General features: G+C 46.2%; 1 protein-coding gene across 4 annotated transcripts in view; it reads right to left on the bottom strand.

Annotated features, from left to right (window-relative positions):
• Positions 1-14,305, bottom strand: part of CCDC60 (coiled-coil domain containing 60) — a 224,351-nt gene that overhangs the window by 40,944 nt on the left and 169,102 nt on the right. For all 4 annotated transcript variants that reach the window (XM_072953089.1, XM_006204909.4, XM_072953087.1 and 1 more), the window contains one exon: positions 5,800-5,970. In XM_072953089.1, the coding sequence (XP_072809190.1) occupies positions 5,800-5,970 (171 nt within the window). The remainder of the gene's footprint in view (positions 1-5,799; positions 5,971-14,305) is intronic.

The raw sequence follows: 14,305 nt of genomic DNA, 5'->3' as shown, positions 1-14,305 counted from the left end.
TGATGTACAGCCCTCTGTATCAAAAAACTTAAAAAATTGTGCCTTGATTTCTAAATGGTGGAACAGTTCTCAGAGCTTTCAGAGATGCTCTTCCCGGATTATAATTCTCAAATTTGGCTCAAATAAAATTGCCCATTTCTTTCTTAGATCGACTGATTAATTTTTCATCGACACTGGTAATTTGAGGACCATCCTGGGGTCACAGAGTTAACTACAAAACAGGCCCAGAATCTAGTCCCCTGATTTCATTTCCATGGGCACTTCATTCAGCCCTGGAGCTGAGGAAACCACAAGCCAATATGTTGCCCTGCCCAGTCTACTGGCTCAACCGTGACCCCCAGTGGTTTAGAACATGTGGAAATAAACCCAGCTTTTACGCTCCTTAATGTCTTGTTTTATGTCTCCTCTCAACTGCAATAGTAAGACAAATTTTACTCGTCTTTTTTTTTTTCCCCACCTTTTCCAGCTGAATTTGCAGCTGAAAAATGAGGTCATTGAACACAGAGGGAAAGACTGCTTGCAGGCAGGAATCTTTGGGGACATGCTTGATTTTCTTTTTCCCTATGTAGTTTGTCAGACTTAAAACTTTGGTCTGAAAGAATTTATCCTATGATCTTAGATCCGGGGATGGTGGGGAGGGAAATAATCCCTTTTACTTTTATAATGCACAAGATCAAATACCTTGTTAAAAAGGTAGTTATAAATGCACACTTGTAGTTTTGGTACTTCTGTGATTGGAATTATATTTATAGAGCATAGCCCTTAGATGTGAGATGCCTTCTAGTCTGCCTGGAAATTTAGATTTTTTTTTTAGCCATAAATCTGAGGGTTTTAGGTAATTGAGGCCCAGAGAGATCAAATTCATTTCACTGCATAATAATAGCTAGCAATTACCGAGCACGTCTCATAGGCCAGGCTCTGCACTAATCGTGATTTCATTTAATCCTCGGAACAAATTTGGGAGTTGGGTACCATTCATAAGGATGAAGAGAAAAAGGAGGCTCAGAGAGGAACAGCAACTTGCCCAAAGTTTCACAGCTGTGTGGGGGAATTCAGAACTCGAATCCAAGTCCCGTGCTCTTAACCACTACTCCATACTGGTAAGAATAATCTCTCAGTGATGTTTACAATTCCTGCCTCCCCACCTGCATTTGATGGCTATGTTGCCGTAAAAGCCTCCATTTTTATTTTAACAACCAGCCTTGCACAGCTCATCAAATCCACTGGATAAGACACAACCAGACCAATGTCTACGAGAGGACAGAATCTCATGCATATTTAAACTGATTAAACTTTAAGTAAACCATGTCTTCACACTGAAACACAGATCAGAGAGGGAAGAATTGTGCTCTGTGACCACGGATGACAAACCCCATGCCAACAAGGGAAATGTCACAACCGAACTATGTAAACGGTCACGGAAAGATCTTTGACACTTGCCGCCTTCCCCAGTGCCTGCTTGTTTGCCCACTAATCCAGACTCAGTTCCTGCAAAAAAAAAAAAAGCCATGAGTTCATTCTTTTTCTGCTCTAGGGAAAGGCTGCCAGCTGCCCGGTGTCACTAGGAGTAGGTACCAGGCTCACAGAAGGCAAAATTTGCGCTGAGCCCTTGGGACCTTCCTGGAAACGTTAAGAACCCCTCAACTCATTGAATGGCTTTCTCTGTATCATGTGCCCCTTCGAGGTCCCATGAGGACACTTCGGTGGTGGTCCACTGAGTGGCTGGATGGAGGTGGCTCAGGTCAATACTTGCCAGCTTTTAAAACGTTTTTCACTTTGAAAATCATATTTCTGATTTTGGGGAAAGATAATAGCCTCACACCCTCCTTTTCCAGCCCCAGCCTTTCTAACCAGACGTGCTGGCTGCGGGACTCTGGTGGGCTGATGGTGGGCTGATCCGGGTGGGCCTAACCATACCTTTTACTGGTCACCCAATGAACTCTCATTCAGCATTAAAGATACTGCTCAGAAGTCATATTTCTGGGGATCCTTTCCAGATTTCCCTTTCATCCCTAGACTCGAGGGGGTGGGCACTATAAAATAATAGGAATACACACACACACACACACACACACACACACACACACACACACACACACACACACACACACACACACACACACAGTTTCTGCCTCTAGGTGCTGGCACAGAGCACCTAAAACCCTTGTAATCTCCTAAGTGGTAAGAGCACTAGGACCATCTCTTGGTCCAATATTTGGTTTTAGACCCTGGATCCTGACACGGAGCTCCCAAATCCCTTGGAATTTCCTGGGTGATGGGGTGTCTTTTTTTCTAACGAGGCAACTCTTGGTAGGCTCCTGAGTAGCTTCAAAATGGGGGCTGGTCACCAGAAAGACAAAGCCATGATTAGAAACTGGGGACCCTCAGCCCTACCCCCAACCCTCTGGGAAGGGGAGAGGGGCTGGAGAGTGAGTCAATGACAGATCATGCCCATGTGATGGCACCTCCATAGGCTCCCCAGAGGATAGGGCTTGGAGAGCTGCTGGGTTGGTGAACACATCCAAATTAGTGGAAAGATAGTGCTCCCCAGCTCCACAAGGCGGGAAACTCCTATGCTTTGGACCCTTCCAGATCTTTCCCTGTGTACCTTCATCTAGGTGTTCATCTGTATCCTTTATTATATAATAAACTGGAGAAATGGGAGTCAGTGTTTCCCTGAGTTCTGTGGGTCATTTTAGAAAATTATCAAACCCAAGGAGGGGGTCATGGGAAACCTGATTTACAGGTGGTTGGTCAGAAGTACTGGTGACAACCTGGGACTTGTGATTGGCATCTGATACGGGGGCAGCCTTGTGGGACTGAACCCTTGACCTGTGGGATCTGCGGCTAACTCCAGGTAGAAAGTGTAAGAACTGAATAGGACGGCAGGATCCCAGCTGGTGTCACAGAGAAGTGATTGGTGTAGCGAAAAAAAAAAAAAAAAAACCCAAACCCACACATCTGGTGTCCGAAGTGTGAGTGTGGTTATGGTATGACAGTAAAGGAGAAACATACAAGAAGAGTGTTTTCCCTTTACAGACACATTTAACGGCACTTCATTGTGCACCCCCGTGGCACTGTGTTGTGGCACCACAGGTGGCAGGGACTATCTCTTAACCCTTTCCATACCTTCATGCCATCAGAGGGCCTGCACACAGTAGGTCTTCAATTGTAAGTGGTTGGATGTACAATGAAAATGGACCAGGGCCAAAACAGTCTCCCTTTCTGACCCCCAAACTTACTTTGAAGCCAAGATAAAAGTCCAAGATCATAATGCACTAAGGGGCAATGGATATTTTACTGAAGAGCTTGTGGGGAAACTGAGAAATGGATTTATAGCTCACACTATGAGGCAAAACCTCATAAAAATCCTCATTAGACATCTCTCTGTTCTCTCCCAGTGATGGCTGCCTTTTCTCTCTTCTCTCCTCCAAAGGGTCCCTTGTGCTCACACTCTCGTCCTGTTTTCTGAATGTCTCCATTCTATCCAGCAGGGAAGCCATGTTGCTCTTCCTCTGGAGCTTCATATTCACTTAAATACCCTTTCCTCACCAAAAAAGCCTTCTCCTTGGAAGGCCCTCTCCTTGGAAGGCATAGCATGGGGATTGTAAATCATAAATATTTCCTCTCATCTCAGGATGAATAAATGAGTTAACACATGAATGCACAAATGGTAGGCTACCTTATTTAGACCAACCTTTTGGGTAAAAATAACCAAAAATGTTGGACAAAATATATACTTTTAAAAAGAGTGGCGAAGGGCCGACAACAAAGTGGGGATCTCTAGGTGAACTGAAGAGAGACTGGAAAGCAGAGAGGTCAGCCAGCACGGGTGCTGCTTTGGTCCTTAGGATAGTCGCCAATTCAGAAAAGGTCAACTTTCCTTCTAAGAGCTTCACGGGGCAAGGGGGACAGAAACCACAGTCCAGGGTCTGTACAAATGAGGAAGCAAAGAGGAGACCCTTTTTACAAAAAAGGCCTGGGGTTCCCAAGGGCCACAATTTCAGGGGAAAGGAGTCTGGAACTATATAAGCCCCTCATGGATTCACACTTGGAGACCCCAATAATCACCTGGAACCTTGAGCTTTGAGAAGATCTCCAATCACTAGTGTCCAGCCCCCTCACCTCCACTCCACTGCCTCACAGACCAGAACTCCATTAAGTTGAAATTCACATAACATCAAGTTAACTGTTTTAAAAGGTGCCGTTTAATGGCGCTTGAACTGATGGCTGTATAACCATCACCTAAATCTAGTTCCAAAAGATTTTCATCAGCCCCTAAAGGAGGTCCCATACCCACCAAGCAGTCACTCTCCGCTCCCCACCTCCTCAATCCCTGGCAACTGCCAGTCTGCTTCCCGGTTGGAGATGAACCTCAAAACCACTATGGTAAGTGGAAAACGTCACATATTGTACCATCCCATCCATAGGATCCTTTTTTTTAAGAACACATTCATCTTTCTTTAAGTTAACATTGTAAACAACAGAATTTGGGAAATGGTGCAGAAAAAGGGAATGTTTGCTATGGATTCCGTTTCCTCTGTAGCCAGTAACGTGGCAATTTGGGCTCCCAAAGATAGCCCCAGCATAATAGTTCTCAAGCTGGGCTTCAAGTGGGATTATCTAGGAGAGCTTTAAAAAGTGCTGTGTCCAGGTCATACCTGCAGAGAGTCTGATGTGATGGGTCTGGGACGCACCCTGGGGATTGGCGTCTTAAACACTGCTCAGGTGGATTCTAAACTGTGGAGCCAAGGCTGAAACCGCTGTTCTAACAGGACAATGGGTATAGTAGCAGGCCATTTCTACCGTATATATATTTCCTGTCTTCCTGCTTCAGCACCTTCTTTCCACCCCTGATTTGTGCCTCGTTTGGTCTGCACAAGCTAAGTACCCTGGGAGTCTGTTTCTGCAGAATGCTCCGTGAGTGTTGGGGTCACTCCATTTTGGGAATTCAGGATGCTTTCCAACTATGACCTCAGTCATAAGGGGAATTATGTATCTCTAAGCCTCATTCTCAATCTCTAAAATGGGGCTAAGAGTATTTATCTCATAGGTATGTTTTGAAATTTTAACAAAAAGATGCACATTAAGCACGTGGTAGACAATCATACATCATTGCTGTGGTTGTGATTATTCAGCATGATTGTCATTGTCACACGAATGAGCGTTTCGTAAGGGACCAGTCCGTTGGCGGTCCTCTCCCAACCAGAGGAAAGACCTTTACAAAAAGAATCCAACAAACATTTTTTTTGTCCAACTTGCTTTGCGTGGACACTAAGCTAGGATCTGGAGTTTCAGGTGAAGGCCTGGAATAGGGATATTGATGTGGAATAAAACAAACTAGCATACCAAGACCTTACGGGAACTCGGAGTCCAGATGGGTTCTGGAGGTGGCTGGGCTGACATCCAGGAAGCATCAGGAGAGGGCAGCACTGAAGCTGGGCTTTTAAATGAGAAGTAGAACTTTAGCTGGAAGTGGGTGTGGGGAAGAGGATTTAAGGCCCAGGGAACAGCAGGGGAGAATGCCCAGAGGACGCCTGGGAAGGAGAGGGGGAAAGAGGCATGTCTGCGGACCAGCCAGATTTCTTGGGTAGCTCTTGGCTTCGGATATGAGGACGGACATATGTGGTAGAGACATTCCACCGAGTACCAGAAGGTGTGGCTGGTGAGGCAGGCTGAACCAGACAAAGACGTCATTAGGCACCAGCCTAAGACGGGGCTCCCAGTCTGAGACAGCAGCGTTCCCTCTCCGGGGTCCTCCCCCAGACCACCAGCGCCCCGGCGACCGCGTCTACTTACGTCAAAAGAATATCCCCATAGTGGATTTCTGATATGTTTTTGGCTGGTTGGAATTTATGTCTTTCTTCCTCTTCTAGTTTCTGACGTTGTTGCTGCTGCTTCTTCAAGGCACTCTCCTCCCGCAGCATGGAAAAGTATCCGTGGCCTATCTTCACCGACTGAATCAAGATGCTGGAGAGAGAGAGAGAAAGAGAGAGAGAGAGAGAGAGAGAGAGAGAGAGAGAGAGAGAGAGAGAGAGAGAGAGAGATGAGAGATGAGTTGGCTTTCAAGGCAACGTTTTCTTGTCTTCGGACCCATACTCACGGACGGGCACTTTCACGTTTACTAGCAGGAGACTTCCTGCCTTTAGAATTCCAGAGTCAGACCTGAGCTTGAATTTTAGATCCACCTCTTACCAAAGATCTTGAACAAGTCATTTAACCTCTCCAGGTTTCGGTTCCATCACTCAACAAATAGTGCCTACTATGCACTAGGACCTCCGCTAGGTACTATGAAATGAGCATAACAATTGGTAACCCGTGGGATTAATTCGCAGTGTTTTCATTATGTTTTGTTTTTCATGGTGTATCTTAGAGCCCACGAGATGCAGTATTTGAGTTTCTCATGCATATGTCTCCAGAAGGTCACCAGCGATCTTTTTCTAAATTTGGACGCTGCTTCCCAGCTTATGTAAAATTTTCCAAATCTCTCCGCAACGAGTCACATGTCCATCCCGGACAGTCAGTGACAGGCAAGGATCGGGCATTACCTGCCCGGCCCATCTTCACAGCAAAATAATCTCCTTATGTATAAAATTGTGCAAAACCAAATGATTGTGCACTCTGGTGAAAAACAGAGAAACCCTGGGTGTAATGCGGTGAAGCCATGTTACACATAACTGGTTCTTAACTGTCCACTCTAGGTGCTATCATTTTTAAGTTTAGGAGTGTAAGCAGTTGATACGATGTGGAATTTGTGTTTGAAACAAAAATCTGCTTCTGTTTCGCTTTCAAGCTTCTGATTTCACTCATCAAAGTGTAACCCGAGGTGACAAGATAACGGGACTGAACGAAAGCTGTAACCACGGGCAACCCCTTAATTTCCCAAATGAGGATTTTGCTTGATGTTGCACAAACAAAGCCAACACAGAGCTAATCTGGGAGCTGGGGCTGGTGGGACGGCAACCAGTTTCTCACAGTTGTGTTACTTCACAGAGATGTTTCACTCAAAATCTGGGTCAGAGGTCAAGACTGATATCGCACATGCGCTGAAAGTGCACAGGATGACATTACTCACGTTGTGCAGCTTTCTTGGCGGAGCAGGGGAGGCTCCGAGGCAGGTCTGCAATCAGCTTGAGAGAACAGGGCGGGGGGACTGGCTTAGGGTTCTAGGGTGGTTAAGGCAGGGGGCTGGGGTGGGGGTTCCCTTCTTTGATTGTGTTCTGAACATCCCGCCAGCACCCAAAGAAGGTGCACCTGGGGTCCCTTAGCAGCTTGCCCAGATGTGGGGCAGAGGGAAAGGAGGGGGTGGTGGGGTGGGGGCAGCTCAAAAGCCGTCAACAGTCGCACATCAGAAGTGGAGTCAGACTCTTCATCCCATTAATTCACGCCCAATATCAAATCTGTGTGTTTGCCTGTAGAGTTGCATTATTATTAACCATTCGACAAAAAGTATTGAATACCCACTGTGTGACAGGAGCTATCCTAGGTGCTGAGATACAGCAGCAGACAAAACGGCCCACAACATTCCTGCCCTCGTGAAGCTCCTACTCCAGACACAAAACAAAGATGTGACCTGTAGGTAATATGCTAAGCACTAGGGAGGAACATAAATTAAGGGACACGGGGAGAATGACTGACGGGGTTGGGGGTGGGTGGGTTAGTGCCATTTTAAATAGATGGTCAGCGAGGGCCCAGCTGAGAAGGTGACATCCGAAGAGAGACATGGAGGAGGTGGTAGAGCAAACCATGCAGATATCGGGGCGGGGAGGGAGGGTGTTCCCAGGAAAGGGAACAGCATGTGCAAAGGCCCTGGGCAAGTACAACTTTAAATCCAGAAGAGTTTTGTTTTCACTGAATAAAATGTTATGTGATATCACATAGCATATTCTATGCTCCTAAAATGTTGTATTTGCCTGATTGAGATATTGGTGTTCTATTTAAGACTTTGGTTTGACATAAAGGATCTGCTTTGAAAAAGAAAGGAAGGAAAAGAAAAAGGAAGAAAGGAAAGGAGGGGGGAAAGGAAGGAAGGAAAGAGGGAAAGAAGAGGGGCAGGAGGGGAAGAAAAGGAGAGAGGGAGGGAGGGAGGGAGGAGAGCGCTGCTGTGTCCCAGACCGGAACAAGCAGGGAGCACCAGGTGACACCGCTGCTCTGGGCTCCTGCTTCCCCACAGTTTTGCTCGGGTGCTACTCTGGGAGGCAATAGATTTTACCGTTTTAATTAAGAAGCTCATCTCTAATAACTCATCTAACATCCTCATGTGCAGAGCCCCAGTAACTGGAGAGATCCCTCTCTGCCATAGGACCTCAATGAGACTTCTCAAGTGCTTCCCGTCTGCTCTTGAGATGCAGGAGATCAGGTAGACAAGAGGCTTTTCCAGTGAACGAGGCAATATTGTGGTTTCACATCCGTGGGAGAATCAGCCCCGCAGTCCTATGTTTCTGTGTTCTGCCGTCCCAAGCCCGTCACTTCCGGGCGTGTGAATTAACTTGTTTGTTCTCACAACAGCGCTACCTCACAGGTGCTTTGTTATCATTTCCATTTGCAAATGAGGAAACTGAGGCCCAGAAAGGCAAGGTCACAAAGCTGGAGAGGAGCAGAGCTGGGGTCTGAACCCCAGGTCATGAATTCACCGCGGAGTCCAGCTGTAGAGTGTGCTGGTTTGTAGGATGTCAGGACGTTTCGGCATGTGGCTGGTCAACCTTTCCACTGGGAAGTCTCACCAGCTTGTCCTGGAAATCCCTGCCATTGACACTGGAGATCACATGGGCTGCTGGGTCCCTGGCTAACTTGGGTGGCTTGTCATTGGCCGGCAGGTGTCAGGGGCTCACCTGTCACTGCTGTCTGGATTCCCTCATGGAGTCGAAGGCTGGCAGTGAGACCTACCAGGTCCCGGGACAGACCACAGCCTTCAAAGGTGAGGGTGGGGCAGGCACTGAGAAAACTCAGGTGTGACAATTGTGCCCAGCAGCAGAAGGGGTTCCAGGGACAGACTCAGCCCGTTTGGTGGGCTTTGGGCTCTGATTTCAGCATGTAACCAGACAAAAATCTTCATCTTTCCCTGCAGAAACTATAACCAACTAGATCCTGAAATACATGTGTTTTAGATTTAAATGTCTCCCCCACTGCCCGCTCAAACACCACCTCCTGGCTAAACTCATAGGTTGAAGTCTTAACCTCCAATATCTCAGGATGTCATCTTATTTGGAAATAGGATCACTGCAGATGTAGTTAGCTAAGATGAGGTCATACTGGATGGCCCCTACTCCAATATGACTGGGATCCTTATTAAAAGGGGAAATTTGGACACAGACATGTACATAGGGAGAACATCATGTGAAAATGAAGGTGGAGATTGGGGTGACGCTGCTAGAGGCCAAGAAAAGCCAAAGATCACCAGCAAGTCACCAGAATCAAGGAGAAAGGCCCTGGGCTGGACACCTACTTTGCATCAGATTCTGTGCTAGGCACTTACGACATGTCAGGTTCTGTTCAAGGTACCGGCGCTACAAAGGTGAACACATCCTCCAAGAAATTCAGTCTTCCCCTCTGCACTGAAGTTATTTATTTCTACAAAAGTAGAAATTAAGAGGTTGGCGAGAGATTTAGTTGACTTGTTTCTGCCCTCATTCCAAAGAGGATTAGAGGCAGAGCATTTTAAAAGTGAGAAGGGCAGGAAAGGGAAAAGAAGAAAACAAAATCAGGTGAGACAAGGATCAGAACCCATGCCACACGAACTAGTGCACAGATTTGGCTCTGAGGGTCCCAGTGGCCAATGCAAAGAAGGAAACAATTCCTCATGTGATTCCTAATGACCATGAGATTCTGAAATAGCTGTTCAGGGGATGCTGAGCTATTCCTGGTGCTGAAACTAGGAAGAGATTTCTTTCAAGGATCTGTGTAGGGAGGACACTGTGAAAAGCCAAGTCCACAACCAGCTTCTAGATGTAGACAGAGATGGATGCCTGTCCTTTGGAGTAACTCACAGAAAACCACAGAGGACTCGGTGTTGGCCCATTTGAGGAATCTAGCAAGTAAGTTTTCTGGTGGGATTGCAGCCTCTGTCAACTAAGGCAGCCAGACTCCTAGGGGCTGAATCTTCTGGAAGGATCTGGCTGAGAGATGACCACAGCTGTGGGGAGGGTCTGGGCACTGAGATCAGACACACTGGTCTATTCTGGGAACTTCAGGCTCCAGGACGTTCATTCAGTGTGCTGTGAAGTGTTCCCCCCGGTATTGTGGAGGCCCATTTAAAAAGGCTTAATATTTTAGCAAATTCCCATTTAATTCTCTTGTATGTTCCCTACATTTTCTTTGTTATCATTGCTGATTACCAGGCTATTTGTGTGAAGGGAGCTATTTGCAGGGAAGAGCAGTTTTCGCCTTTAAATCCACTCACCTGGGGCCTCCTGCTCACCGCTTTCCATGATGTAAAACTCCCCTGGCCAACATCGCAAGAGGAATGATGGGGAGTCAAATAATGAACTGCACCAGGCAAGCCGAGGAAGAGGCAGATTATAAAATAGAAAGTTTCCTCTACACAATGCAACTTCCTCTGAACCAACGCCTGGGAGGGAGGTTTTTACATTTAAGGGACACAGATTCTCTGTACGGGAGTCTGTGTGTGCTTACTCTAGCAATAGGAATACTCTCAGCAGGGCTTGGCTGAAACAGACCAAGGGGACGGGTTTCACTTCCGAGCGCCCTCAGACTTGAGGGTCAGGATATGCAGTGGTAAGGCTTGGGGGTGGCCAGCCTCGGACGGGATCTTTACTTTATCACTCCCGTAGGCAGGTTTTAAACCTCTCTGAACCACAGCCTCTTCGTCTTCCAGTGGGGAAAAGAAGGAGTTCTTGCCTTGAAGGGCTGTTGGGAGGATTACATGAGACAGTGGACATAAAGAGCTTAGTACAGTGCCTCGTCCCTAGGACTCAATAATGGGGGGTGACTATTATCATTGTCAAGTTGCTTAACAGTCCTGAGAGGCTGGTGTGATTTACAGTTGAGAAAACAGAGGGGAAACGTTAGGTATAAGATGAAGGTCAGAGGAGTTGGAAAGTGGCAAAACAAGGGTTGGAAGACAGTCGGGCTGATTCCAGAATTTCCCTCTCCATTCGTATGCTGCAAACACAAGAATGTGCAGTAGGAAGCTTTAAAGCTGTGAGTTGATGCATCTCTGGGCTTTTCTGATTGGGCAGAGTTCACCTCTACGCCTATAGAAGAGAAACTGGTGGCTTTCATTTTTCATCTTGAGACCATGTTTTACCCAGTCCAAGACACCACTTGTAGCAGATTAGGTCATCATTCAGCAGATGCTCCCTCCCTCCCCTAGCCCCTACATTCAGGGGTGGAAGGTACTTCCTAGCATCCTGACTTTGGGCTTTGCCATGTGACTTCTTTGGCCAATGGGATGTTAGCAGATACGACTTGAACAGGAGCTTGAAATAAGCTTGCTCAGTTGGGTCCATGACAAGGACAAAACTCACCATTTCACTGAACCCAGAAGAATGAGACAGGCATGGAATGGACCTGAACTCAGCTAATCTCGACCTAAATCAGCCAAACCCCAGTTATCCCACAGACGTATGAGCAAGGAAGAAATACTTACTGAAAGTCACTGAGTTTTGGGGAAGCTTGTTACACAGCATTATGGTGAAAACAGTTGATTAATACATCATTCTTTATAAGTGGCACCATTATTTTATGAACCATAAAGAAGGAAAAATCCACACCAATTCAATTAAGATATGACTGTACATTGCATCTCCAGTTCAGAGGTGATAAGATGGGGGAAAATGGTGCCTATTAGATATGATAATGGTACCTATTAGATATGGTAGTAAAAAAGAAATTTCCTCAGACTCGAGGAAAGATGATCTGGAACAAGAACTTGGAATATAAGGCAATTAACAGTCTCTCAGAGGTATCTAGCATATCTGATAAACTATTTCAGCAATTTTCTCATATTCTCTGATGAGGTCGGGAGTCCTTTCTGGGCTGTTAGATTTACCCACACATCTTGTAACAAGGCAATTAACCTTTGACTAGCCATTCCACCCTTAAGCAATGATATCTAGCTCCTTGTTACTCAAAGTGTGGTCCCTGGATCAGCAACATTGACATCACCCTGCATCCCCTGTTAGAATGGCAGAATCCTGGGCCCCACTCAGACCTCCTGAATGAGGATCTGCCTTTCACAGAACCCCTGCATGACTCATATACACACTGACATTTGAGATGCCCTTGTCTACCTGTCCTCTCCCTTTTGTTAAGAAATACTCTTCCCAGAAAGAAAGCTTCAAACTGGCTTTATTAGAAGCCCGATTCCCTCGCTACCAGTTTGAAATAAAACCGTGACACACACTAGCAGCCAGTGCATCTCAGGAAGTTCTTTAAGCCTCCCTGTAGTAGACAGTCTCACTCCTGGAGGGCAGTCCGCTTGCTGTAAGTCTCCCATTACCTGAATCAGCCTCCATCTCCAGGGCCCTAAAGGAAACTAGGACTGGCTGACATCTCAAACAGGCAGCCCTGGCTCTCTTCCCAGGGGCCGTGAAGGAGCTGCGGAGTATTGGAGAGCTGGGAGGCAGCGAAGGAAACTCATGTTCAACCTTTCTATTATGGGGGGGTGGGGTGGGGAGGGCATGAAATTAACCACCGCAAATCACTTTGTTAAAAACCAACAAACTTTTAATGGTATTATGACTCTACACCCAGCTGCTTTTCACGCACATTTTCTGTCTCTGCCTGCAGAAGTATGGGGTTGTAAAGCCAGGAGTGCTTCAACAGGGGACGGCAGAATGACATTTAGATGAACAAACACTCCTGGCAATCTTATTTCAGGGATGTCCTGCTCTGGCGGAAGGGAATTGCCTACAGGGGAAATTTTCACTTAACAAATTTTACTGTTTTCAAACAACAGCAAATAAATCAGTTTCTTCCCGGTTTGTGGAGGCTGAAGGCTTTGGAGAGCCCACTTTATCTGCCTGAGTCTTGCTTTGCCATGACACGTCTTGCTTTCTCAGCGCCCCCACCGTCTCCCCAGACATATTGATTTCAGAGGCGGAGAGGACAAACATGATGAAACGGAGGGATCTGAAAAAAATGCTATCCTTAAATTCTTGAATTTTCAGGCAACCCGTACAGGCAAATTAATAACACAGCCCCAGTTCAAAACGCACTGAGCAAATATTTTGCATTTAAATTCCCACATTAGAATGCCCTGTTTATACAATAACTTAATAAATCTAGCCTGGCTGCCAAATTGACAAGAAGGTGAGAATCATTTATTAAAATGCAAATGCAATTGAGATGAAATTTGGAATACATTTATTACAGTAATTGAACTTCAGTCAACTGTAGTCACAACACAGATTTTGAACTACCTTTCAGACAAAAGGACGTGTTGTATTATCGCCGCCCCCCTCCCCAAGTTAATATCTTTGTCAGCATGCAAATTAAAGCCATTTCCTGAGTGCCAGTGATTTGCAATGGAGGATTTCACTCTTCTTTATAGGACAAGATTGCCAGAGATAAAGGTCAACTGCATACACAAAAGAGTGCTCTAGTAGCAAATTGTGTACACAGCGAATTGATTGCAAACATATTCTGAGTGCTTACTGCAACCACATTCTTATTAAATCACATCCGGACATCTCTTTACCATCCCTGGGTCATTTGCTAATTGCAGTGCCTAACAACAGGAGATTTGCCGAGTCAGGATTTCACTTCTTGGATCAAGAGATCCTGATGGGTTTCTCTCCTTTCCGCGTGACTCAGCTCAAAGAGAAGGCCCCCCCCCACCACCACCCTGTTCAAGGATTTCTTTTGATCATGAATCAGATGGAAGAAAGATGGTACAGAGACTGTGATAAAGGCACCGAAAAGGTGACTCTCAATGGAGAAGGCGCTTTATCTGCTTCGGTTTTATTCTCTCTGGCACCTTTGCAGAATTCACGTGGCATTTCTGGGGTCTGGGCAAACAGTGCAGGTGCACCTGGCATGCTGTTTGAGTTGGAAAAAGGCACAACCTAGAGTTTTTCTTTGCCCCCCTCCCCAAGTAAGTGTGCTGTTCAGATGTCACTCTAGGGTGGCAAAATCCAACTCATTTCACCTGTCAAATTGTTAGAGCAGGCAGGTAGCTAGATGTGAGCAGAGAAAGGGGCACATGGGAAATGGCAGAAAACCACACATCTTGTAAACAACGGGGGTCCTTGGACAGATCAAGAAAAACAGGATCCTCTGGACTGGTAAAAAAAACCATAGCTTCTGGGTTGATAAGTGTCCTGAAGGCAGAAAGGTGGACAGG

The sequence above is a fragment of the Vicugna pacos genome, chromosome 32, assembly GCF_048564905.1.
Source record: "Vicugna pacos chromosome 32, VicPac4, whole genome shotgun sequence".
Lineage (NCBI taxonomy): Eukaryota > Metazoa > Chordata > Mammalia > Artiodactyla > Camelidae > Vicugna > Vicugna pacos.
The sequence above is the reverse complement of the archived record's forward strand: the minus strand, read 5'-3'. Positions and strand labels throughout refer to the sequence as shown.